General features: G+C 44.4%; 2 protein-coding genes across 3 annotated transcripts; both read right to left on the reverse strand.

Moving 5' to 3' along the window:
* Positions 1–3,734: 3,734 nt before the first annotated feature.
* Positions 3,735–7,603, reverse strand: MYF5 (myogenic factor 5). Of its 2 annotated transcripts, XM_030554028.1 has the most exons (4): positions 7,568–7,603; positions 5,794–6,241; positions 4,850–4,925; positions 3,735–4,537 (listed from the first exon to the last, which is right to left on the reverse strand). In XM_030554028.1, exons 1-4 carry the CDS (start codon positions 7,591–7,593, stop codon positions 4,350–4,352), a joined length of 738 nt encoding a protein of 245 aa, XP_030409888.1. In that variant the 5' UTR covers positions 7,594–7,603; the 3' UTR covers positions 3,735–4,349. The 2 variants fall into 2 exon arrangements, with proteins under 2 accessions (XP_030409888.1, XP_030409879.1); XM_030554019.1 differs by lacking the exon at positions 7,568–7,603 and having other exon boundaries at positions 5,794–6,780.
* A 5,543-nt stretch (positions 7,604–13,146) lies between these two features.
* MYF6 (myogenic factor 6) lies at positions 13,147–15,110 on the reverse strand. The gene is made up of 3 exons (XM_030554039.1): positions 14,526–15,110; positions 14,145–14,235; positions 13,147–13,769 (listed from the first exon to the last, which is right to left on the reverse strand). The coding sequence occupies exons 1-3, from the start codon at positions 15,042–15,044 to the stop codon at positions 13,651–13,653; spliced, it is 729 nt and encodes a 242-aa protein (XP_030409899.1). The 5' UTR covers positions 15,045–15,110; the 3' UTR covers positions 13,147–13,650.
* Positions 15,111–27,576: the final 12,466 nt, after the last annotated feature.

A 27,576-nucleotide genomic window follows, 5' to 3' on the forward strand; every position in this document is an offset into this window, starting at 1 on the left:
ACATTTTTCTGGTACTGAAAGAGTTTAAGGATTGGAATGTCCATAATGAGATTACAGGGGACTAACACTTTGTACTGCTATATCTCCTTTCGTCCAAGGCTCTGAAAGCACTTTTACATATAATTACTTACACTTACAATTTCCCTGGGTAGTAGCTGTGTATTATTATCCCCATCTAAGAAGGGGCAAATTGAGACCCAAAGAGAAATGAGATACACCAAAGTCACACAGGGAGGGTCCAGTCCTATAAACAAAATTCACTTGAGTTCAGTGGCAGCTCTGCATACAGAGTACTTAGCAGATCATGCCCCACGTCAGTAGTGCAGCTATCCCCACACTATCCTACCAAACTTGAGCTGGATAGTTAAGTCAAGTCAGTCCACGCACATTTACCTCTTAGTTGAAACAGCCAGTTAGTGCCATTTGTGATGGTAGTTTTACGGTGAGGATATATCTCTAAAGGGAAATAGAGTCAGATCACCAGCTCACTTCAGAGAAGATGCAAAACAGCGATCAAGTGATCATTTTTGGTTACGCTTTCTACAAACCTGGGCTGAATTCCACCAAAGCCCAACAGGACATCACCCCGGTCAGAGTACAAGATTGGGGGGTAGGCAGGGAAACAGGCGCTTTTCCAGGCAAGTGGAGGAAACCCAAATGTCTATGCCAAGAGGGTTTTGGGGTGGCTGGTGGTTGAAGAGCATATCCTGAGTGGAGAAATTGAGTGAGATACCCAGGCAGTCAGAGCAAGTTTGCCCTGCCAAGGAATTTGACTGACAAGCTGCAGTACTTTATATATGAAATATTTTCAAGCATCACCTTCCGGGAGTGAAAGAAAATTAAGGCAAATATTAACAGTGTACTGTGTTAGGTTGCTGAGAATTGCCATCAGCAGAGTCCCCCATCCATCCTCTCATCCTCCCCCTGCTTGTAATGGACAGGTTGCTGCAAATGGACAGAGCAAGAGAAACAGACACTGAGGACAAAAGGACCTTTGCCACCTCTTGTGGCCCCTGGGATTTAGAATCTATGCTGTCTCCTATAGGACAATGATGTGGAACAATGTTTTGCTAGGCTAGGTATGAATATATATAATCAGATTGGCGTGACTGGGTTATTAAAGGACAATATATTTATAAATATGTGTTCATATTTGCCAGACCTGCAGTCCTTTACATATTTTGTTAACATTTACTACAACGATACTCTGAAAGAGCTACTAATGATGTGTGTAATTCCCCCCCCCCCCACGATGCATCCATGTGACTAGGGGCAGGGACAGGCACAAGAAAGGGGGGTTATGGGCATGCCATAGCTTGCACCCCCAATCAAAGCTAAACACACCCTACTAGCATGCAATATCCTACATAACAATAATTTTATTGGTCATAACCAAGAAATCTCTCCTTTTTTTAAGACTATAATTTCCTACAACACTAACAAAGATAGTGGACAGCACTTACCACACACAGATCTGACCCCTGGCTGTGTACCACTCCCTTCCCAGGATGTTACACAAGTCTTGCTCCAAACAGGCCCTCAGATAATTGCCTCCGTATAGCCATTTGCCTGTCTGTCCACATGGGCTTACCCTAAGCTTTCAGTTCCCAGTTTCATACTGGCTCCACGGGCTCTCCTCCACTGCTATTCCCCCTTTCTTCACTCTGCAAACAAGACTTCCCTCATACAAGATGGCGATCTCTGTGCTGAGGGTGGTGGCAAGTGGGTCCAACTCATCACAGAAAGAGTAACTTGTCAGTGCAGTGGCCAACCTGCTGCTCCCTTCATTTGCTTTTTCATGCAGCTGCTTCAGGTGCTTCATACACTCCCAGCCCTACAAATCAGGCTGGTGGGTGCCCAGCTCTGCCTGCCTCTTTGAGATGGTCTCACAGAGGTGGATGTTGCTGGAGCTGTGGATGCAATCATGTTCTTTGGAGTATTCGCACCAACAGTTAAGTACAACCGTGGGGTGCTTCTCCATCCAGCTAGCAGCATGCTCTGTGGTGGGCCTCTTGTTGTTTGGCAGAGCTGGGCTGAGCTGTGGAGAAACTGAATTAAACTGCATGGGGAAAGACAGGTTAAATGCCATTTAGCTGCCAGTGCACAGAGGGCAAGTGAGAAGTGAGCAGGTAGAAAGGCAAGAAGATACAAGTTCAGGGAATTGTGCCAATGGCTGTGTAGGATTATGTTGGCTCAAGGTCAGGTGGTACCTGCTCTGCTATCTCCACACTGTAAAGTGGGAAAGTAGGTAGGGATGGGTCACTTGTCAACATGTGGTTCTGATCCATACTCCCCTGGATGAGGGCTTTGGGCAAAGGTTCAGGAGATAACACACAGTGAGCCTGCAGTGTAGACAAGTCCTTAGACATGAAAGGCTCTGTATCCTATTACTACTACTCTGAGCCATCCATTGCTAACAACAACACGAATATGCCAGATATATCCATAAGCCCATGCTAGTAAAGCTTATACACCTTTCGTCCAAGAGACCTGACACTGAGAGGATAATTTCTCATGCTAGATACTCTTGAGCACTTATTAAAAGAATCCATTTTTCTTTTTTGGACGTTGCTGTGAAGACATTCTTGGATTATAGCTAGAGCATTACTAATGGCTGGAATCTTTTCATCATAGAACATGTTAGCTGAAATGACTTGGTAAATGAAAGGAAATATTTTTTTTAAAAGATCATAATTTTGCAGAGGCTGGCTGGCAATTTCTAGTGCTGTGTGACTCTGTTACCATCTATGAATTATGCATACATTTCCATCATATGAGGTGGAACAAAGAAAATGTGGGCAAAATAATGTGTTTTGTGAATCTTAAGAACTGTAGTTTGGGGGTTGTGGAAAAAAGGAATAGTTTGCAATTTGTTTTTATCAACTCTGCCAACTTCTACTCTGTTACACTGGTAGTCCTTTGCCACAGATAGTATAAGAGAGAGTACATTCTGCCCAGCAGTGCTAGAACAATTTGTATAGTTGGATTGCTGAGAGCCAATGAACCAAACTGTAAACCATGTATATAATGGAAACTACTTCAAGCTAGGGGGTGCAGCAGCACCCCCAGCACTCCTAGTTCCACCACCTGTGAGTCTGCCTACAATATAAGAGCCAAATCATGCAGTTGGCAAATGGTAAAGTGACAATGTAGTATTAAGGCCAAATCTTGTAATTTGTACTGTGCCCTTACTCCCACAGAAATAAATGGGGGTGGGGGTCTGCCAGAATAAGGACTGCAGAGGTGGGGACCAGTTCCGCTCCCATTGAAATCAATGGCAATAGGAGCAGGTCTTTGCTGTTAATGTGTTATATAATGGCCTGATCCTGCAAACCCCTGCTTTCTGAGTAGTCCCATGGATGTCCCTACTTGCATGAGGAAGAGCCACTCATGTCAGGAGTGCTGCATTGTATCTTTAGGCCCTAATCCTGCAAACATTATGCAATTGCTTTGAATAGTGCCACCGGACTCAAAGGGACTATTCACAGGCTTCAGGTTAAATATGTGCCTAACTTTTTGCAAGACCAAGGCTTTAGTTTGTAAAAGACTTTGGGATGCCTCTAGATTAAATATGCAATATGCCATACCATTATTAGCATGATGAATTCAAAGAATTGGTAAGTATATGGAAGAGCTAGAAATAATTTTTAAAAAATGGCTAGAGTCCTGAATATTTGGAGATGGTTTAAACAACCACAAAAGGAACCACTTCTGTAATAACACTTTTTATTTATAGTGGGGTTTTCAGAATACCATGTATTCCCAACCTTTGACAATTTCAGATGCTTTTATTTTGAGAACCCTCGGTCCCCACAGAAATACAGAGAAACTTACAACAAAAAGCATCCCATGAATGGAAATAAACTACGGAGCATTAGGCAACAATGTTTTCTCTGTATTTCATACATTTGTATCTGATGAGACAAATATGTTTAATGTTGTTTGCAAGAGAGCATTTACCTGCTTTGTTGTTTCAGGTGGAATAAAAGTGCCTCCTCTAACCAAGAGCGTTAAGACAGACCATTATGAAAATATAACGTTAGCATTTTTATAAAAACTTCGCAGGAAGCCACTTGTTACAGCCTTCTGTTTCCTGGCACAATGTTTACGCTAGCCAAAAAGCTAAGCTGGTAACAATATAAGAAAAGTCAAAAAAGGACTAAAATGTGTCAAGAATGCGTTAGATAAATACATCTCCTGGCAACATTATTCACAAACATACAGTTTAAAAAGCTTCTCCTTTATATACATAGGTTGAAATGCGTCGATTCCACCTGCATAGTTAATTGCGTGAGTTTCTTTCTCCCCACGTAAAAGCAGTGGCTGGAGTTGGTTTCAAGTCTCAGAGCTCATAATACGTGATAGATGAGCCTGGAATGAGGAGGGGTCCTAGGGTTGCCTGGCTGGGAATCGAGGCTGGCGTTTGCAGAAAGGGAGGCGGTGTCCAGAAACGGCAGCGCAGCTTGATCAGAGGTGGAAGAGATACGATCCACGATGCTGGATAAACAGTCCAAGCTGGACAGTGTAGTACTTTTGTCTGTGGAACAGAGTAAGGCGAAAGTAATAGATAAATACTTACATGCGTCAAGAAACGTGAATTAACTTGCTAAGTAGCTATGATTTAATTTCCAACTCCTGTACCATATCCCCACCCAGCCCTTTGGAGTCCAGGCGCCCACACGCAGCGCACCTCATCGTTTGTAAATATCACCGCCCGGTATAGAGATTGGGAGGGTGAAAACTCATGGCAGATGCTGCCTCTCGACCTACATCGCTCCCACCTTACTCACGGCGGAGTCGCGTAGTTAAGAAACTCGCTGACCCGAGCGAGCCCTGTGCTCATGCTTACCGCTGTGTGTGTCCGGGCAATAGACAGTGTCAAACCTGCTGTTCCGCCGGGGCCAGGCAGGGCTGTTGCATTCGGCCTAGAACAGACAAGAAATGAGTGCATAGAGCTCATGGGTGCGCGACTTTGCGTGCTGGCTTCCAACAGGCTGAGCCTGGGGCCCTGCTAACTCTGCAGCGGGACCCTCAAACCCCACCGCGCCTTCGGCACATTTGCTGACATTAGCTCAGTTTCCAGCGGCTGATGGCGTGAGGGGCAGCGTGGCAAAAGGCAGGCCCATCCGCAATGTGCACCGCGTTAACCATGGAGAATGGATTGGTAGCAGGAGGAAGGCACAGCGAGTCAGTAAGAGGACACGTTCCCAGAGCGAAAGCGCATTAAAACCTGGCACTGATTGAACAAACGCGCTCGGGAAAAAATGCATCAACAGCTCCTCTGGGCCAGGCTTCAGCTGGGTGGGTTCTCCTCTTGCCCTCTATTTTTTTCATGACAACTGTAACATTACTGGGGGCTGAGGGAGGGGGGAAGGAGTAAGCAAAGGCTTCACTCCCTATTTTCCGTTGTCCATGTTCCATGCGGTACTTCGTAAGAGCTTGTCTACAAAAACACTAAGGAGATCACTATGATTACTACCCAGGAGATTGTTTTCTATTTATCTTCATCCCCTGCAGGGCAACAAAGCTGCCCCCTTTGCACATATGAAGTCCCTCATCCCCACAGCACTGCTAAGCTGTTTGCATGCAGAACACCATGTGAATCACATCCTGGAAAGGGACCATTTTCCGAAGCGCACTTAACGTTTCCGTGGGATCTTAATAAACGCACCGCGTTTTCACTCTTCTACCTTTAAACCACACAGCAGAACTCTGAATTAACGGAGTAACCTGCCTGTGTCGGCACCTTTACAACCCAAAGAGTTTTATGTGATCGAAACGTCCGTCTCTTACCATCCCGTCGGAGCAGCTGGAAGTTGGGCTGGTGGGTTCAGAGCAGCTCTGTCCTGGCAGGCTGTAGTAGTTTTCTACCTGCTCTCTCAAGACCTCCTGCAGGCTTTCGATGTACCTGATGGCGTTTCTCAGAATCTCCACTTTGGGGAGCCTTTGGTTGGGGTTGGCAGTAGTGCACCTCTTCAGCGTGTCGAAAGCCTGGTTCACTTTCTTCAGGCGCCTCCTCTCGCGCATGGTGGCTGCCTTCCTCCGGTCCATGGTAGTGGACTTTCTCTTACAGGCTTTGCAAGCCCACATGAGGCAGTGGCCGGCTTGATGATGCCCTGTGGGGGCTCTGACATGCTCCTCTTCGTCTGACCACGGACCGTCTGTTTTGTGGGCTCCGAAGGCAGCAAGCCCGTGTTCGAAATCATCCCCAAACTCGGCTTCCGGGGAAGAGATGCAGGAGCTGTCATAGAAGAACTCGGATGGAGAAAACTGGCAACTATCCATCACCTCCATCTTTACAACAGCTAATACAGAGCGGTGCTAGGTCTGGACTGCAGCGAGCCAGTCTCAGCACATCACACTGCAGTTTTCTTGGGCAATTTCCTAAGTAATTAGGGATGCGAAGCAAAGTGTCCTTTCTCTGGGGCACGGGGCTCTTTATATATACATGTTGTTATGGGAGGCTGGTCCAGAGAGGCTAGTCTTTATTAGCATATCCCTCCACAACCCCTACTGGGGCTGTCTGGGCAAACCCCCTCCAATCCCCAGGAGACAACTTGCTATGCACCGCTCCTTCTGACTGTCTGATGAGTTTATTACATTTTAACATGCATAAACTTTTTCAGTGATTGCAACAACTCAAAAGTTAGAATAAAGTAGGAGCCTCGCAATTTGGTGTGAAAAATAAAGAGCAGGAACGGTGGGAAAGAAACCCTAAAACGTGACATTTCCTGCAAATAAGCGTCTTCCAACACATTTTGGAGTGAATAGGATACAGTCTCACTTTATTCGCCATAGTCACGGGAATTAAACGGTGAACGTGTTTAATCATTTGATTTTCTCACAATCAATGTTACAGTTCGAACCAGACTGACTCACTTTGTTTTTATAGTTGTGATCCGTTTCCTTAATTTTCCTGGGGGATGTTTTGTCCTTTGATTCGATTACTTAGATTTAAAAAAAAGACGAAGACAAAGCTAGAAAATCATTCCTGCGTAACAATAACTTTGTCACTTAACAATGAAAGGGGGGGAGACGACATTTCAGTTAAATTTCAGGTTTTAGTGCTCCCTGATCATGTCAGAAACGGTACTCACATAAGACCATTGCATTTGTTTGCCTAAGAAAATCTCTCTGCCACCCCTTGCTCTCTTCCCTGTGGCCTGATGGTGCTAGAGGCGGTAGCAGAGCAGTGCTTTGGGTTTGCTAATTTTCTGCTTTCAGACAAACTTGTACCGTTACAGATGCGTCCCAGCTGTTAGTGCAACAAACCCCTCCTGGAAGTGTAAAATTTCTAACCCCACAGTCCCTGAGTAACTTTACACAAGTCGGTGACAAAAGCCTTCCAGAGACCAAGTAGCAGATCATTGAAATTGTTAAAGGGCCATTAAAGTGGTAATGAAGCCATTTAACAGGCATTCGCCAAAGCGCAGGAACTCTTTGGCCACATTCAGCTGGCTTTTATATGTTATTCGGGTTAAATAAAACGGTTTCCAAACGACCCCCTCAGAAATGCCCAAGCTATGCGAGTTATTCTCGGTACCCAGCAGAAGCACTTTTGACTAACCTCGCTCTCGGAGCAGCAGCTGACATAGCCAGTGAGTTTTCTTCTTGGTCTAGTCATTTTATTCAAACCCCCTTTAAGTAAAGGAGTCTGGCAGGGAATTCTGTGTAAGAAAGCTTATTGAACTACTACCTTGATGTAGGCTGTGGACCGCAAACACTTTGGAAAAGGAGAAATTAGGCTTCAGTTTGGAGCAAGTAGTCTGAAAAGCCATATATCTCTTTATACAGTATACCCCGAGCTCCAAGCCACCCAGAGGAGAATCCATCTGATAATTGATCTATAGCTATTCAGTCTCCTTAGGGGAATGTTGTTATTGCTTTCAGTGAAATCCCACTTTAAAATATATCAGAGGAAGAAATAAAAGGTTGAATAAATAAAACCCTGTCCACCTCCCTTCAAAAAGTTGGTATATTATTATCTAAGCGGTTGGAAAGGCTACATCTGTACTGTTCCAGTTTATTTAGGGCCATAAACGGGCAGCGAGCCCCCTTTGAAATGAATACTGTATTAAAGCCATAGCGCTGATAAAGGAATAGAGTTACAGAAAAGGAAAGGTCTGAATTTCAGCTCTCTCTAATGAAGTCCAGGTTGACATTCAGCTGGCCGCGTTTGAAAGGTTGCAGTTCTCAGTGGTTTTGCAAGAAATCATCAGCCAATAAAGCGGTTCTGGTCAGCAGTAGCTTGAAGACTTTCTTGGATTGTAGCACCCGGATATTTTAATGTAGCATGTTCTCACTGGCTGAAATAGACCTGTTTACAGATCTATGCTTTGCGCACAAATGAATTTGGTCTTTAAAGTGCTAGGTACAGCTGTTGTGATCATCTTTCGGTGGTTTCTCTCCAAGTGTGTACAATATATCTTGTAGTAACAATGCCCACCCCCTTTGGTATGCCTTCCAAAATATTGTCTGTGCCTCTCCTTGCATTCGAATCTGTAGCCCCTTTTTCAGAGTGTTTGAGGTTGTTTAGAAATGTGCCCTTCCCAAGAGTCTTAGGGGAATTCTGAAGGTTGTTTCCCTTCTTCCTGAATCTTTGGGAAAAAAGATGCTGTCACTCAGGAAAATCTGTAATTAGTATCCCTTTAGAGTTGCCAGCTTCCTTTTGTAAAGTGATCTCAAAACAAATGTGCAAACGTGCAGCAATCTGTCCAGTAGAACTAAAAGAAGCAGGAAAAAACACAAACGATAAGGTTGGTTAATGAGGTTGCTGGGAGCGGGTAGCGGTGGTGGGTTTTTGAGATCTGGGGATTGAAATGCCGACAATGAGACAACACAACTTTCAAACTCTTGTTAAAACAGAGAACAAAATATAGAGATTTTTTTAAAAAATAGCAAGAAAACTTCGCAGAAAAAAGAACACAGCCTTTCAAAGGCGTCCCTCAGCCAGTAGGAATCGTGCTGTTACAGTTACTTTTAATATATAGATATATTTAAAACACACTTCTGACTAGTTTAGGATTATTTTCCCCCAGCATAAAAGAAGGAATTGGTTTTTTAAAACAGCAAAATTATTGACCAGCAGATAGTATTTCGTGACTTTTCTCCCCGCTTCTGAAATGGCTTGACTTTAACTTTACTTCGAAAAACGGAACAAAACAATGAAACACCAAACCAAACAAGGAAAGTGTTACATAGTTCAACTGACAAAATGTGAGCAGAACGTTCAGGAATGAAATGTAAATATCGGTGTATGAAAATATTATCACATACTGGTACCATCTTTACAGATATGACCCAAAGTTTAACCACCGGGGCGTGTGAAGTGAAGAAATTGGGTACCAATGAGTGTGGGATACTGATTGCAGAACACAATTCCCTTGTTGGGACTGTATTAATGTAGTATTTTAAAAGCACCAGATCTTATATATAAATTGTAAAGACAGCTGAAGCCAAGAGGCAGTTACTTTAGCCCCCACTTTAAGAAAAACTCCCATTGAGTTTGCCTACGCAAACTCAGGGGTCAGGACTACAAAATTTAATAGCTGAGTCTAAATTTATTGAGGTTTTATTTTGGGGCATCCTTTGTTAAAAATACACATTACAATCCCAGCCAAGAAAATGCAGAGGAAACTAGCTGTTCTCGAAAATTCAGGCAAAATCCCAGTCGGGGTCGGTGGAACTTTTGCGTGAGTGTAGACTGCAACATAAGGATTTGTTCCAGTGTATATCGATAATGATTTGCAGGATTTATTTTGTGACGTGTTGTTCCATTAGTTCAAATTGCTTTTAGGCACGCTAAATCGGTGGAAGTTTTAGCTCCTGGATAAATAGCCAATTCAGTAATAACCGTGCCATCCGAGGTCCCCGTCAGCAATCCGGCTCCAGAACTAACTAGGAACAAAAACTCTTTCCCAGTTGGACCTATATTCAGGGGACTCCAACGACGTGCTAAACTTTTGGTTCCATCAAGCTCTGGGAACTGCGCGCACCTAAGTAAACACATTAGTACCTGCCAGAGCTGCGGGAAGGATTTGTATAGAAGCCAGCTGAAGAAGACATTGGCCTCTGCTTGCATTCTGAGACTCCCAAGAGAGATCAAAGGGACACGAGGGTTTTTAGCAGCCTTGAGAATGGGAAAAGTTGCTAGTTCCTGCTGCTACAGAATGGGAAACCCAAGCGAGCACATGGCTGAGTTATTCAAGCCCTCCCACACACCTCCATCTCTCTCTCCTCCCGGTGAAAACAGCCACACTTGCCATAAAAGGGCAAAGCTCTGGCAAAACGCTATCCTGGGTCCCCACTGCCACATAACGATCCTTGCAAGTGCTTCTGATGAATGTTCGAGTGCTCGGACTTTTCCCTTTGAATATAGCTGCATCGCACCAGTGTGCATTGGTCTTCTCGGATTTCATCAACAACGCTGGAGCCAATCCCGGTTCTGCTACCCCTGAAGTTGGTGGCAGTTTTACCCGAACAAGAAGCGGGCCCACTATCTGTTAATGTAAATATATTTCATTTCATTTCATCCTTTCACTTAGGAAGAGAACATTACATTTGTCCTTCAGTAGTTAGTGGGGATTTAAAACCAGTCTCATCTACCTTTATCTTTCCCGACCACCACTGTATCCACATTTCGTTTGTTTCATTCCACCAGGGTATTCTAGTCCCCAGGGGAACCTCAACTACAATGATTGTCTACAGTGAATGCCCTCACTGTTTCATTCCATAGTATATTACAATGGTTGTTGGATCCGTGAAATGAATGGGTCCATCAAGTCCCCCTCCCCACTACTCTCATTATAAATAAATACACAGGCTATGAGTTATGCAGTACAGGTGAAGCTGCAGGAGCCAGGCCTTAAAAGGGACATTTGGGGAGTCATGTTCCAGGAGCTTTGTTCCACATTTAATAAAATGTAGGCAGAAAATCACTTTCATTAGTTTAAACCTGATAACTTTGCTCCCACCCTCCTCTGGAAAGAGGCTAGATTAAATCACAAATTGCTTATCTTTACAGAGTTATTACCTCTTGATTTTGTGCTTCCAGGGCCCTGTTTGCTTTGGCTTCAGACTTAGGTAAATATTATCGTTATTAATATCAAACAAAAACATTTTAATTGCAAACACACTGAGGACTTTCATTGGGAAGCCTTGCATGTCAGAGACAGCCATTGAGGTCACAGGGCGTCTCTTCGGGAAATATTTTCTTTATTTAATGAAAAACCTTCTTTACTCAAACTTACTCCAAACAATTTCTCATGTTACCCCGTTGCTGGAGACGACACGGATTTCGAGGTCCACACAGAGGCGGACAATAGAGTCTCCTGACGTCAATATTAGGATGTGAATAAAACTTGCCCGTTAGGAAGAGGAAGAAAGAGCGGTTTTTTTTCAAGGTGTGCATGAGATACTCATGAAATTCTCCTTTTGAGGAGAATTACAATTTCAAGGCTAGGTCCGACCCTCTGTACTCAGAAAAAGTAAAGCTAGGGAGAGTTTTGCTTGACTGGTACTAGATGGGGACCCTCCTCTTACTTGTTAGACATTGAACTTGATTATTAAGAACACTAATAGCTTCTAGCGGAGCTAAGTAAAAGCTTCTTTGTATATATCTGATCAAGCTAAAGCTCTCCATGAAAGCCAGAGCAGCAGCCACCCTCTCTTACCAAAAGCAATCTCTTTTTGTGTGGAAAACCATATTCTTTGGAAACGTAGATTTCCAAAAGTCCTGCTTCTGTTATTTCTATACAACAGAGAGTTTCTTTCCAACGTGTGAGGGAGGAATTACACCCTACCTCTCTTGTTTCTGTTTATCACTCACTGCTTGGGACACACAAATCCTAGCATTCAACAACTGGAAATGCTCTTGTTTAAGTGGCAGACTTAACAAAATAAAAACCACCCCCCCCAACCAAATAACAACGTAGCCCCCGGCGAATTGTTATGGCAGGCGACGCAGCCAGCATAGGGAGTGGCTGTGTAATGGAGAGTTTCTGGCTGCGACTGAGTGAGAGCTTTCCCTTTCTCCAGCCACTGCCCCCCAGCATGCTGGCTAAGGAATATGGGAGTGACACCGTATTTTTAAATCTGAAGGATTCAAGTTAGAGCAGAGATGACAAAGGGACATTTTAACTGCTCGGCGACAGAACTTTTCCTCTTGTTAGTTACCATGAAGTGGTGGGGAGCTGGGGAGAGAAACTCAGCGGTTTAGTTTCTTGGTGGTCGCCTCTTCCCGAGATTATAAATAAATCGGTTACAATCCCTAAAGTCCTGACTGGGAGTAGCTCCTGCTTTTCCACCCTCAGCTCTAGGGTTTGTTTTTCTACAGCACTGACTGAAAGGCTTCACGTGTTGTTTTTCCTCCTGGTCCCCACTTTCAGCCACTTAACTCTTTCCGCCCCTAGGGGCCCTAAGCTCCCCCTGCAGGGTACGAGAAGGCGGTAGGAGTCACCTTTCTTCGAAAGACGCCTTTGCCCTCTAGACCCCACGGGAGCTGGCTCATGTCAGAGCCCTTTGCTGTCCATTAGGAACCAGCCAGGCCCATAAATTGTGCTGCAATCGCGGGCTGAGTGCAACTTCTCCAGCCCCAAAAAGAAGATCGGAGAAGAATTCAGGCGACATAGGGAGCTGGTTAATTAAACACAGGAGTCTGACTGACCCTGCTTGGTACAGCAGGCTCCTCCAAGCATGTGCAGCTCAGCAGGTCAAACATGCAGGGTAAATACAGACCCGAATAAGTCAGGAGCCGAGTGGAAGCGCTTTCCCCAGCGATTTAATGAAATGGTCTGTAGCTCCGCTGCTTTTTCCACCAAGGGAGACCGAAAGGATGCACTGGCCTGGGTGAACGTAGGCGGCCTACATAATCCTAGACACAGCAGCAGTCACAACTCTCAGCTGTGGAAGGCTGCTAACGCAAAATAAGAGGGAAAGAATGAATACCTTCTGTGCGGTTCTGAGTAGAAGAGAAACTGTTTAGATAGTTAAAGAGGCGCTGCCCTGGCTGGAAATATTTGCAACCTCTTAATTTTAAACATTTTTTATTTGGATTGACCGAATTGGGTCCTGATCTGCTGAAGTCAGTGGCAAAATGTAATTCTAATGGGAGCAGGATCGGGCCCACAATTTAAAGTGGTGACTGGGACCGTTGTAACACAAAGAACTTTATTTTACATACCCAGGAAATCTGGCCGTTCTTATATACAATATCACATTTCACAATTTAAATATATATATAGATATGGATCCGGTTTACATTAAAAAAGTACTAAAATTATGTACAAAAACACAGCCAAAGAACTCTTTAAATAATACTAACAGGATATCCAAACAACAGCTTCACTCAGACAGGAATGAACTTTTTGTTGAATATTATACAAAGTGGATCATCAGAAAACAAGTAAATATATTACATAAAAAAGCAGTGGTCTATATAACATAAAAGAAAGAAAGAAAGAATTGGATTGTACAATTATCGGAGGAACATTTCTTTTTAAGAAGATTCAACTTTATCTGCCTACCAGTGCCTTTAACAAGGCCCCTGTCTGGGATTGCTAAAATATTAAATTAATTCATTATTTCATTTATAGGTTGTGGGGTGAGTTCCTTGTTATCTGCGTTCAAAATACTATCCGGCCAAATGCAGATCTACTTCTCTACCACTTCCTCCACGCTGGGAAGTTTGGGATCTTCTGAAGAAATACTGTCCACTATCGAAGAAAGACAACGAAGGCTGCTAGAGGCTGAAGATTCAACGATGGAGGCTCCTGGTTAATAAATAAATTAATAATAATAATAATAATAAAAGATAAATAGAGTGTTTGGTTTAGTTTTTTTAAACAGCGATCAATACACAGAAGGGAATGACAGAAAGGAACATAGCCCTAAGAAAGAAAGAGACGATCTAACAAGGACCGATATTCACATATTAGGAAAAGGAAACAACACCTGTGAGCAAACTTACAATATCTGTATAGAAGCGTACAATACAATAACAGTGTTCATTTTTTCTCAGCACAGTCAGTAAGATGTTTTTTTTTCCGCTAAGGGAATCGATCCGTCTCTCTTTCTCTCTCTCTCTCTCACACACACACACTCGCGTATATACATTATGCACACGTGAAGAGAATCCTGAAGTTTACCTTCTTTGGCGTTGAGTGCTAGCACTCTGGAATGATCAGAAACATTTTGCCAGTCGGAGCTGCAGGTGCTCAGGAAATCTGAACTTGGGATCTGAAGTAAACACGTAGAGCGCAGAGGAAAGAGGGAGGGAAAGAGAGAGAGAACATATATTAGCAAAGAGGATCGCTGCTCCTCGGGGCAGCCTGGGTGCCTGCTGGACTTCCAAACAACGACTTATACTTCCCTCGTTAAGTCTGTTAAATGCTCGTTAGTGGGCCCGGCGCTCTGGATTGACAGACTATGTTAAGGAAGGGGAAGAGGGAGAGAAAAAAAAGTGGAAGGCGGTTTCGCAGCTGACTTTCAGGGGGCAGGAGGGGACTGAGTACAATCGCTGTGCTTACATTTCCCTGCTTGGGGCTGAAGCTAAAAGGATCTCCCCCAATCTCCTGCATTTTCTCCTGCTGATCCAGCCTGTGCAGGAGATCCTGCAGCTTCTCTATGTAGCTGATGGCACTCCTCAGGATCTCCACCTTGGGCAGCCGCTGGTTGGGGTTGGCCACAGTCCTCCTTTTCAGAGCCTCGAAGGCTTCGTTGATCTTCTTCAGCCGCCTCCTCTCCCGCAGAGTGGCTGCTTTCCTCCTGTCGGTGGGGGCCGATTTCCTCTTGCAGGTCTTACAAGCCCAGATCAAACACTGGCCGGGGCAATGAGGGGGTTGCAGGCCTGGGGGTGCCAGCACATGCTCCTCTCCACTGCTGTCACTCCCGGCTTCTTGGGGCATTTGGTCCTGGCAGGGGGACAAAGTGCCATCGCTGCCTGGGTACAGGGGGGACCCCTCTGCCATCTCCAGCTGCTGCAGAGCTCCATTTTCTCCGTCCAAGTAGAAGAAATAGGAGCTAGTTTCAAAAAGGTCCATCATCATGCTCTCCTCTTGGCCTCTCTGCCTGCTGGAGTTGGGTGATAGGCTCAAAAAAAACCCAGAGGAGCCACCCAAATGGAATTTAATTAGTGCAGTGACATAAGTCCCCCTGCTTTATATATAGTAGCTGCTGAAACTCTATCCAACTTTTAGCTGTCGCGGTGCATCACCCTCCAAATCTGATTCCAACCAGTATCCTGGGCTCTGTCTGGGGAACATCTCCTGTTAGGCGGGGGGTGGGGAGTGGAAAGGGGGGGGAATAAAAAACCCAAACTCAGCTCGTGAATGCGGGATGAAGTGGGATAGCAAAGGTGGATTTGGGGGAATAATTCCAAAGGGCAGCGGCCACACCCCTCTGTGAGAATCTGCCCTGTTTCAGATGGGGGGAGGGGGTGATTTTAGAGCAAACAGCGGAGCTTAAAACTGAAACCTCTTCTCCTTCCCTTCTCTAGTGCTAAATATAGGTGTATAGAGCCAGGTTTCAAAGGCAACGGTCATTCTCCAAATAGACGGGTTAATATTTTCAGAAAAGTCCATGCTATTTTTTTCCCTCTTCGAAACATGCCATTCCTGTGACCCAAACCATTAGTGCCAGCCCAAGGTTATAAGTGATAAACACTCTTCTGCAACATACACTTGCAGGAAGGCTGCCAAGGCATAGCTCAGCTTGGACGACCAGGCAACCTCTCTTCCACGGATCATTATACATTATTGGCACAGTTACTAAGTTAAGCATTGTACTTACACACATTACATGTTTCAGTGTCTTATGATCACAGTTATTGATCCTAGGGCACACTGGGGTGCTCTATATCCTAAAAAGTGACACACCCAGCTGTCCTGGAGAAGGGATATATCAGGAGCAAAGCACAATCTTACCCTATATCTGCCACTCATCCCACCGAGGCTCAGCCCACCAGATGCAAAATCATGTGTAATTTCTTTCCTTGTTTGTTTATAGTTTGCAGAGATTAACAACAACAAATGTAAAAATAAAGAACTAAGCCCATGAAATATCACCAACTCTATCCACAGGTCCTTCAATCTCAATCATTCGTGAAGGGAACTATTACCTTGCTGTAATGGTATTGATCACTGGATCAACTGATCCTCAGAAACTGATTGTGAACTGATACTTCATTGACATTAGGGGCTCATGAATCAATGGGATTTTCATTCTGATTGAGTCAATACTGCAGGATCAGGCCCCATATCCCTCTTCATAAATCATGGCAACATCGGGTTTTAAATGGATCCACAGAAGTTCAACATGCTCAGTTAAACTATTAGTTTCAATACAAAAGAGTACAGTATTTAGAATGTAAGCTCTTTGGGACAGGGACTCTCTCTCGTGTTCGTACAGTGCTTAGCACAAAGAAACCCAGATCTCTATTATCTGCTAGCTGCAGCTGTAATATATGTAATACATCATAACATGCTCTATATAGATAGATACATATTGTTTCAAGGGATTCTTCAAAGCAAATGTAATTACATTTTGATTCCTGACCAATGGAACCAACTCTAAGTCTGATTGTGTTTAGCTGTTGAAAGCTATATTTAATAAATAGTACATACGTTAAATATGTTGTAAATATATGGGGAGGTTCCCCATTTTTCTTCTTTCCTTCCTTCCTCACGTTAAATATGTTGTAAATATATGGGGAGGTTCCCCATTTTTCTTCTTTCCTTCCTTCCTCCATCAGAGGGAATGCTGGGGGTTGGCGCTGCAAAAGAAACTAAAATGTCCTGGAAAAAAAAATCCAAACAGACTGTGATGCAAAAGAAAAGATAAAAAATAAATGAAATGGAAAGTAATTGATATTAAATAGTATCAGAGGGTAGCCGTGTTAGTCTGGATCTGTAAAAGCAGCAAAGAATCCTGTGGCACCTTATAGACTAACAGACGTTTTGGAGCATGAGCTTTCGTGGGTGAATACCCACTTCCTCAGATGCATGTAGTGGAAATTTCCAGGGGCAGGTATATATATGCTAGCAAGCAAGCTGGCGATAACGAGGTCAGTTCAATCAGGGAGGATGAGGCCCTGTTCTAGCAGTTGAGGTGTGAAAACCAAGAGAGGAGAAACTGGTTCTGTAATTGGCAAGCCATTCACAGTCTTTGTTCAATCCTGAGCTGATGGTGTCAAATTTGCAGATGAACTGAAGCTCAGCAGTTTCTCTTTGAAGTCTGGCCCTGAAGTTTTTTTGCTGCAGGATGGCCACCTTAAGGTCTGCTATAGTGTGGCCAGGGAGGTTGAAGTGCTCTCCTACAGGTTTTTGTATATTGCCATTCCTAATGTCTGATTTGTGTCCATTTATCCTTTTCCGTAGAGACTGTCCAGTTTGTCCAATGTACATAGCAGAGGGGCATTGCTGGCATATGATGGCGTATATTACATTGGTGGATGTGCAGGTGAATGAACCAGTGATGGTGTGGCTGATCTGGTTAGGTCCTGTGATGGTGTCACTGGTGTAGATATGTGGGCAGAGTTGGCATCGAGGTTTGTTGCATGGATTGGTTCCTGAGCTAGAGTTATTATGGTGCGGTGTGCAGTTACTGGTGAGAATATGTTTCAGGTTGGCAGGTTGTCTGTGGGCAAGGACTGGCCTGCCACCCAAGGCCTGTGAAAGTGTGGGATCTTTGTCCAGGAAGGGTTGTAGATCCTTGATGATGCGTTGGAGGGGTTTTAGCTGGGGGCTGTATGTGATGGCCAGTGGAGTCCTGTTGGTTTCTTTCTTGGGTTTGTCTTGCAGTAGGAGGCTTCTGGGTACACTTCTGGCTCTGTTGATCTGTTTCCTTATTTCCTCGTGCGGGTATTGTAGTTTTGAGAATGCTTGGTGGAGATTTTGTAGGTGTTGGTCTCTGTCTGAGGGGTTAGAGCAGATGCGGTTGTACCTCAGTGCTTGGCTGTAGACAATGGATCGTGTGATGTGCCCGGGATGGAAGCTGGAGGCATGAAGGTAGGCATAGCGGTCGGTAGGTTTTCGATATAGGGTGGTGTTAATGTGACCATCACTTATTTGCACCGTGGTGTCAAGAAACATCAAAAAAGAGCTCTCCAACCTGGAGACTCTCATTAATAACCAAACTTCTATACAAACGGACTTCACTAGAATAAGACAGGAGATCTACATTACTCACTTCACCTCTCTACAAAGGAAAAAGGACTGTAAGCTGTCTAAACTCCTACCTGCCACATGGGGCAACAACCGTGGTACCCCTAACCCACCCAGCAATATCGTCAATCTGTCCAACTACACACTCAGCCCAGAAGAAAAGTCTGTCCTATCTCGGGGACTCTCTTTCTGCCCTGCCACCCCCACCAACATGATACAGTTCTGTGGCGATCTGGAAGCCTACTTTCGCCATCTCCGACTCAAAGAATACTTCCAGGACAACACTGAACAGTGCACTGATACACAGGTGCCCTCCCACCAACAGCACAAGAAGAAGAACTCCACATGGACTCCTCCTGAGGGTCGAAATGACAGCCTGGACCTATACATTGAATGCTTCCACCGGCGTGTACAGGCAGAAATCGTGGAACAACAACATCGCTTGCCTCACAACCTAAGTCGTGCAGAACGCAATGCCATCCACAGCCTCAGAAACCACCCTGACATTATCATCAAAGAGGCTGATAAAGGAGGTGCCGTTGTCATCATGAACAGGTCTGACTACCAAAAGGAGGCAGCCAGACAACTCTCCAATACCAAATTCTACAGGCCACTTCCCTCAGATCCCACTGAGGAATACACTAAGAAACTACAGCATCTACTCAGGACACTACCTACACTAACACCAGAAGAAATCAACATACCCCTAGAGCCCCGACCAGGGTTATTCTATCTACTACCCAAGATCCACAAACCCGGAAATCCTGGACGCCCCATCATCTCGGGCATTGGCACTCTCACTGAAGGACTGTCTGGATATATGGACTCTCTACTCAGACCCTATGCCACCAGCACTCCCAGCTATCTCCGTGACAGCACTGATTTCCTGAGGAAACTACAATGCATTGGTGACCTCCCAGAAAACACCATCCTAGCCACCATGGATGTAGAGGCTCTCTACACAAACATCCCACACACAGATGGAATACAAGCTGTCAGGAGCACTAACCCTGATGATGCCATAGCACAACTGGCTGCTGAGCTCTGTGCCTTTATACTTACACACAACTATTTCAAATTTGATTACAATTATATCTCCAGATCAGTGGCACTGCTATGGGCACCCGCATGGCCCCACAATATGCCAATATCTTTATGGCCGACCTGGAACAACGCTTCCTCAGCTCTCGTCCACTCACGCCCCTTCTCTACCTACGTTACATTGATGACATCTTCATCATCTGGACCCATGGGAAGGAGACTCTGGAAATATTCCACCACGATTTCAACAGCTTCCACCCCACCATCAACCTCAGCCTGGACCAATCTACACAAGAGGTCCACTTTCTTGACACCACGGTGCAAATAAGCAATGGTCACATTAACACCACCCTATATCGAAAACCTACCGACCGCTATGCCTACCTTCATGCCTCCAGCTTCCATCCCGGGCACATCACACGATCCATTGTCTACAGCCAAGCACTGAGATACAACCGCATCTGCTCTAACCCCTCAGACAGAGACCAACACCTACAAAATCTCCACCAAGCATTCTCAAAACTACAATACCCGCACGAGGAAATAAGGAAACAGATCAACAGAGCCAGACGTGTACCCAGAAGCCTCCTACCGCAAGACAAACCCAAGAAAGAAACCAACAGGACTCCACTGGCCATCACATACAGCCCCCAGCTAAAACCCCTCCAACGCATCATCAAGGATCTACAACCCTTCCTGGACAATGATCCCACACTTTCACAGGCCTTGGGTGGCAGGCCAGTCCTTGCCCACAGACAACCTGCCAACCTGAAACATATTCTCACCAGTAACTGCACACCGCACCATAATAACTCTAGCTCAGGAACCAATCCATGCAACAAACCTCGATGCCAACTCTGCCCACATATCTACACCAGCGACACCATCACAGGACCTAACCAGATCAGCCACACCATCACTGGTTCATTCACCTGCACATCCACCAATGTAATATACGCCATCATATGCCAGCAATGCCCCTCTGCTATGTACATTGGACAAACTGGACAGTCTCTACGGAAAAGGATAAATGGACACAAATCAGACATTAGGAATGGCAATATACAAAAACCTGTAGGAGAGCACTTCAACCTCCCTGGCCACACTATAGCAGACCTTAAGGTGGCCATCCTGCAGCAAAAGAACTTCAGGACCAGACTTCAAAGAGAAACTGCTGAGCTTCAGTTCATCTGCAAATTTGACACCATCAGCTCAGGATTGAACAAAGACTGTGAATGGCTTGCCAATTACAGAACCAGTTTCTCCTCTCTTGGTTTTCACACCTCAACTGCTAGAACAGGGCCTCATCCTCCCTGATTGAACTGACCTCGTTATCTCTAGCTTGCTTGCTAGCATATATATACCTGCCCCTGGAAATTTCCACTACATGCATCTGAGGAAGTGGGTATTCACCCATGAAAGCTCATGCTCCAAAACGTCTGTTAGTCTATAAGGTGCCACAGGATTCTTTGCTGCACTTACACTATAGACTAGGAGTGATGCGTTTGTATATTGTCAGGCAAAGCTCTTATAGTTTAGCATTTGTCATTGGTTTAATTAATAAACATGAGATTTCTGGGACTTAGAAATTTCAGTTCACAATGGACTAAAACATAGTATTGAGGTTCTTAGTCTCTCTCTGTTGTGCAGAAAAACTGATTTGACATAGTTTACACAATTTTGATTTCCAGATACACAAATACACCTATACCTTGATATAACGCTGTCCTTGGGAGCCAAAAAATCTTACCGCGTTATGGGTGAAACCATGTTATATTGAACTTGCTTTGATCCACCGGAGTGCACAGCCCTTACCCCTCGGAGCACTGCTTTACCGCATTATATCCGAATTCGTGTTATTTCAGGTGGTGTTATATCAAGATAGTGGTGTAATGTAAAAATCTTATTTTTTTTTGTACAGCAAATGAGTTCGGAATCCTTTGGTATTTGATGGGGATGCAGGTGGGGAGGGGAGGAAGAAACCTTGCAATGGTATGGTCTTTGGAGTGAATGTAATACATTTTCTATTCAAGGTATGTATAAGCAGTGTGTTGTTGAACTTAGGAAACTGCACAATAGTGCATCCTTTTCTATCAGTTAGTGTTCCATATTACCTCTATGCGAAAATTTAACACATGCAGAAGTAAATGAACTCTATCAGGGCAAGGGGTGGACTTCATCTCCCCACCCACTGGTAGGCCACAGGGCTGTAGGACAGCCCTTCTGGGACTTGGTGAAATAGTGGCATGGCCTTTGTGAGAGTCTGAGGCACAATCTACATAACCATGTATTCTATGGACCCTCTCCCAGCAAGTTCACCCCAATGACACTCTTTGTGCCAGCCTATTCAGAGCCTATCTTTGCAGCTGCTCTGCCCAGAGAGGTGCACTGGGGGAGATAATGTTGTGTGGAGGGATTTTTGGAGACTTTGGTATAGGTGTGAATTTCACTTTCTGTGCATAAAATCCTGTTAGTTAATGAACTCATTTCAGTGGCCTTTGTACAGTCGGATTTCACATCACAGGCAAGTCCATCCATATGGTCATACAGTGGTCAACAAGTTAATTTCAGATTACTAGCTAGCAATGGCCTGAAAGAAACTGGTCAAAGCAAAATCTCACTGAAGCTGCCATTTCCTCCTTACGTCATTCCTTATGTTTCCACACTGGCTGATGTCTTATTTACCATCTTGTGTTACAATACCTAGGCACAACAGGTTGAGACAGAAAAGATTTATGCCTAGGAAGATTTATCTGTGAATGGGGTTTCTTTGCAGGAAGGTTTTCATTGCAGTGGCTAGGTAGCGAATATAATGGTCAGTGGCATTAAAGCAGAAAAATCATCCAGTTGACAGGAACACTCCAGCCAGCTCCGCCATTAATTGTTAGCTATCTCTCCATCTCTCAGGATGTCTCCACCCACTCCTTAGGTAGGGGGAGAACCGTGCTATTGGAAAACTACAGAATAGAATAATCTGGTAATGAATTTAAAATTATACTAAAAGATTTTCTTCTCAGCTGACTGATTAGTCACCAGTTTCACAAGTGCTGAAATACTTAGTCATGAATGATTTGATCACTAAATATTTCACCTCCAGTAACACTGTCTAAATGCGTAGCTGTCAACTCAGAGTGACTAAATATTTAGCTGCCAAAAACAGAGACAAATGAAACTGGATGATGACAAATGGACGGCGAAAATCTATTTAGAGCTAGCAAAGGAGAATGAACATCTTAGTCAATGGGGGTGCCTGCCTGGGGGGATTTTCAGAGCATGCTGGCGTGAAGCAGGTGCTTACAGATGGAAGGTTAATTTGGCAAGTCTCCAGGTGCACAGGAAGCAAGAGCTGCAGTTACAGTAAGCCCCCTTTGGGCAGAGCAGCTGTCTATGTATAGCTTATGGGGGGACATTGGGGCAGAAGGGTGCTTCCTTGAGAAGCCTCTGGTTTTCAGAAATCTATGCAAATCATTAATTTTTACATGATAATAGATAGATACCTGCTTGCCATTCAGTTCAGATAGTATCAGAACACTGAGAATGACAACGAGCGTTACACCTAATCCCTATGGAAAAGAGAAACCTCAATGGCTATTGCACATTAATTAAAACAATATTCATTTTTAATTTAACAAACTGATCTGAAATTTACAGAGAAAAAATACTTTTTCTCTCCACTCCTATTACTCACCCACTATTCCGCTACTGGGAATACCACCTGTTATAAATATGATCACAATTTCACAAATGGTGGAGGAGAGGAGAGAGAAAGGGACCTGACTTGTTCTTCTCCACCTGCCCCTCCCCCCATCTAGCACTGGGCCCAGTCATATCATATGCAGAGAGAGGCCTTAATGCACAGAAGGTCGTGGAGAAACCAGCAACCTATATTACTATATTCTGCACCCCAACCCCCAGGCTCCATGGAGGACTCTCTGCAGATCTGTGGAGGGAAGGAGAGGAAGTGCAGGATGGGTAGATGGACAGATGCACCTGATGATTACCTGTTCTGTTCATTCCCTCTCAAGCATCTGTCATTGGCCTCTGTCAGAAGACAGGATACTGGGCTAGAAGGACCATTGGTCTGACCCAGTATGGTTGTTCTTATTGTCTCACTCCAGCCCTGTAAAGATTGTCATCCTTCAGTCATGTCTCATATTTGGTTGTGACTCTAGGTGCCCTCTATTCACATTCTACACACTACTGTGATAATATTTGTACAAAACATGCCTTGTTGGGTATCATGTGAACGCTAATAACACTCTGGTTATTAATATCATTGTAAAATGCATGAGTTAACATTAAGTGTGAAGTTATGAGTTCCCTTTGTTTGATGTTATTAGAACATGTCTCAGGCCAGAGAGCCTAGTCTACATAAAGATGATAAACAGGTCTGTTGTAGACAAAGGAATGTGGGTTTAACCTCAATTTACATATAACCAGTAACTAAATTTATCAAGCTAAACCAGTTGGGGTTATCCTGCTCTTGAACTTGAGACAGAGAATTAGCATGTCTCTTGCACTCCAGAAAGAGACAAGAGGCTAAATTCCCCAGAGGACTTCCTGACAAAAAGCAATCCCTCTAGGAATATTAGGAACAGAGAGTAAGACTCCCACTTTATCCTTCCTGAGGAGATAAAGAAACCATGCAATTTGGTCTCAGTGATGGGTCCTGGCTAGTAAAAAGCTAGAAAGGAGACTGAGTGCAAAAAACAAAACAAAACAATCCCCTACCCCCCAACAAAAACCAAACCAACCACTCTATCTTGAATAAAGACTATATCTGGCTAGATTAAGTTTTAGACTTTTAGGTGTGTGTTTTCACTTTTTTTAATATTAAAAAAACTCCCTCATTAAAGTCCATGTGTGTTGTGCTGCTTGGCATATGAATATTGATTTTCCAAGTGTAATATCCATCTCCTTGAGTAGCTTTTCACAAAAATTTTGAATGGTGCTCCCCACAGCTATGGACTTTAATGAGAGAGTTTTTTAATATTAAAAAAAATTCAGTGTTAATTCTGGACAAACCCCTTGGTTGTTTCCCCTTCTTTCCGAGTCTTTATCCAGAAAATATAGCGTCCACAGACCTGGTCACATTTTTCCCCCTCAAACATTTTCATTATCTCTTCTAAGGTTTTTTTCACTTTCCTCAGCTTTATCCTCAGTATGGAATGAATACAATGTTCTGGAGACATTGGGGGTCTTTTTTTGTCAGCATCCCCACAACCCAGCACATATCCAGAGCCTCCACCTCCTACCCTGGTGACAAGCAACCCAGTTTTCCTTCCAGATGGAAAAAAACCTTTTATTTCTCCACCCACCATATTGATGAAGAGCCCCAAACCCTCACAGATTTGGTACAAAGGAATTGCCACACATTGTTAGAACAGTAGTCTGTCTAGTGCAGTCTTCCATCTCTGAGAGTGATCAGCGGAAGATGTTTCAGAGGAAGATACAAGAAACCCTGAAGAGGTTTCCCATAGGGGAGCTGAGGTTTCCTTCTAGGTCCCTCAGTTAAGTTGGTGTATGCCCTGAAGCATGAGGGTTTATATTCCTTCCAAACTTTTTTTTATCCTATGTAACATAATCAGATGTGGTGCAAATGGGCCTGAAGAGAGATTCCTACACATCTTACTCTGAAAAGCACTTCATAATAAAACTAGCTCTTTCTCAAGTAAAATGGACATCTTTAAACAAGATGTTTCTAAGAGGAAGTTTGTTCTGTATTAAGAAGCAATAATGATCTCGAACCTGACCTACATTATGCCATGTTATCAGAACATCTTGCACAGCTGAGAACCTGTTCTGAAGTTGTCAGGGTCACCATGCTGCTGTATGTTACTCCGGATATAAAGCTCTGTAACTGAGGTTATTCCAGATTAGCCTGTCAAAAAATTTAGCTGCTACTCTAAGCAGGAGTGCCTTCATTTCTCTGCTCCCTTTCCCACAGCTTCACTCAATACCTTTTTACACATGACTTAAGTCTTAAGTTCTCACCTGCTTGAGAGTGCTTTGGGTCTCAGAAATGTGTCCTTCAAACTATGCTGGAATACAGAAGCTGTAAAATGGCTGCCTGCAGCATACACATGGGAAATTGTGAGACTATGGATATTTGCTCAATTGTAGTTTTAAAGCTTCCAATTTAAATGGCCCTCACTAAGTCCCCTCTAGTTGCACAAAGGACACTTAAAGTGATCCTCAATGGGCATCTGAGGATTCCAGTGGTGTGGGGGAAACCTTGGCTGAGGTAGAGCTCAAAACGACTCTGACCCGGCTCACACGGTGCATGCTGGGGGCAGAAGAAGACTGACAAGAGAGCACAGCATTCTAGCAATCTTGGATCAGGAACAGGGAATTGGAAAGCCACCTTTGTCTTCATGGAGTGCATCAAGTGCAGCCTGTCTCACTTGAAGGATCAACTCCTACAGTTTGCACTTGCGAGGCCCTATACACAATTTAATGGCATTTCTCTGTAACACGAAAGCTTTTGAAACATGCATCCAACCCAAACAGACATTTTAGGGATTGTTCTAGTTATCAATTTGCAAAACCCAATTGATTTTGGTGAAAAATCAGAAGCCTGTAAAAGCCCCGATTTTCCACTCAACAATATAGAATTGTTGCTTATATTTGCTGTAAAGAAGGATGGTGTTTGATTGAGTTTCCCCTGATGACACAGTGCCCGCAGTTAAGAGCCATGTGAGTTGTTGACAAGAGCCTACCATACCCTCTTATAGGCTGTGCCTACCTTACTTCCACTTTACCCAGGACTCCCACAGCTGGGTCTCTCACCCATGCTTCAGTAGGCCTCCTGATTCCACTCTGGTCAGCTCTCCCTCCTGCCAGAACCCTCACCCATACTCCGGCCAGGCCCCCTCCCCCCACTTCAACTGGGCTCTTGCCTCCCCACCCCTGTATCCTGAGTGACTACCCATAGGCACTCAGGATATGAGGTTGAGGGAGTTATAGACCTGGCCATGGTGTGGTCAAGTGGTCCAATGAGGTGTACAGCTCCACCCACAAAAGCAATGCAGTGTGCTACCTTCTAGTATCATTAAGAGACTATAATCTAACACTATGAATCTGTAAAAAATTAACAAAGCTTCTTACCTGCTTCCAGGATCCAATCCAGACACCTTGAGAAGTCCTAATGAAGAACAGAAGGCAAGAAGGCAGCGACATGCATATAAGAGATGAAATCCAGTTACTCATTTATAGAAAGCATTTCAGAAAAACTGCTTTGACCATAGGATGTCAGCTGTCCACTTTGACTGAAGAATCAACAAAAATGATGCTCCAAGGGTGTTGGGATTCTTGGTTAAAATAATATTGGGGTAGCGTGGGCTAATTTGAGAGTTGAGAATGCCAGACAGGGCAAAAGCTTTCTGTTGGTTGCAAGCACAGTGGTCCCTCTCTCCATGTCTCAGGGGGCTTCCTCTTTGTGACTTAGCCCTCCAGCCAGGTCACTATATAGTCACCCCTGCTTCCAGAGTAACCAAGTCTGACTTGACAAACAGTCCATATGCCATCTTAGGCAGTCTTGTGTTCCAAATCCAAGTCCAGTGCCACTTTGCCATTGGCTGGTAGGGGAACCTGCCTGCTACTCTGGGTTCCAGACCAGGCACCCTATGATTAGCAACCTCAGTCTACTCAGTCTCAAACCTACTTGCTGTTTTCCAGGGCTCCTTCCTACCCTACCTTTCTATCTGCTTGCTTACCTCTGGGTTTGCCCCAGGGCTTCCTCTGCTTCTTGTGGGCTACTTTTCAGCCTCTTATCAACCCCCCTAATCCAGGATAAGAGCCCAGAGCTTTCTCTTCCCATGCACTTCCTCCTTGTCCCTCCCCAACTCTCTTTCATTCTAGAGAGTGACTCCAGGCCCTTTCCTTCTCTCATTTCCTAGCATTCCACTTCTAGCCCAGCTGGGCTTCATCTGCAATTAGTGTTTATCAATCCCTGGCTTCCCCCCAGGTGTAGCATATCAAGTTAATAATTGGCCCATTCTGGCCCACATTAACCTGCTCAGGGCTTGTGTAAGAATGGCCATACTGGTCCATCTAGCCCAGTATCCTGTCTTCAGACAGTGGCCAGTGCCAGGTGCCCCAGAGGGAATGAACAGAACAGGTTATCATTGAGTGATCCATCCCATCGTTCATTCCCAGTTTCTGGCAATCAGAGGCTAGGGACAGCCAGAGCATTGGGTTGCATCCCTGACTATCTTGGCTAATAGCTATTGATGGACCTGTCCTCCTTGATCTTATCTGTTATACTCTGGTAACAGATCTCTTCTTCCAGGCAGTGTCAGGAATTAAATCAATGGAGACACAGCTATGTCAGCTGATACATGATTGGTACAAACAAGAGTGCTTTCACTCAAAGCTC

The sequence above is a fragment of the Gopherus evgoodei genome, chromosome 1 (genome assembly GCF_007399415.2).
Source record: "Gopherus evgoodei ecotype Sinaloan lineage chromosome 1, rGopEvg1_v1.p, whole genome shotgun sequence".
In the NCBI taxonomy this organism is placed as follows: Eukaryota; Metazoa; Chordata; order Testudines; family Testudinidae; genus Gopherus; species Gopherus evgoodei.

Excerpts from the sequence above, each read along its gene's own strand:
- MYF5 (XM_030554019.1), bottom strand. The coding sequence starts at position 6,294 with ATGGAGGTGATGGATAGTTGCCAGTTTTCTCCATCCGAGTTCTTCTAT. Across the intron at positions 4,926-5,793 it reads CCAGCTGCTCCGACGGGATG|GCCGAATGCAACAGCCCTGC; the intron begins GTAAGAGACGGA and ends TGTCTGTTCTAG. Across the intron at positions 4,538-4,849 it reads TTGCCCGGACACACACAGCG|ACAAAAGTACTACACTGTCC; the intron begins GTAAGCATGAGC and ends TCTGTTCCACAG.
- MYF6 (XM_030554039.1), bottom strand. The coding sequence starts at position 15,044 with ATGATGATGGACCTTTTTGAAACTAGCTCCTATTTCTTCTACTTGGAC. Across the intron at positions 14,236-14,525 it reads TCAGCCCCAAGCAGGGAAAT|ATCCCAAGTTCAGATTTCCT; the intron begins GTAAGCACAGCG and ends TGTTTACTTCAG. Across the intron at positions 13,770-14,144 it reads AGCACTCAACGCCAAAGAAG|GAGCCTCCATCGTTGAATCT; the intron begins GTAAACTTCAGG and ends TTTATTAACCAG.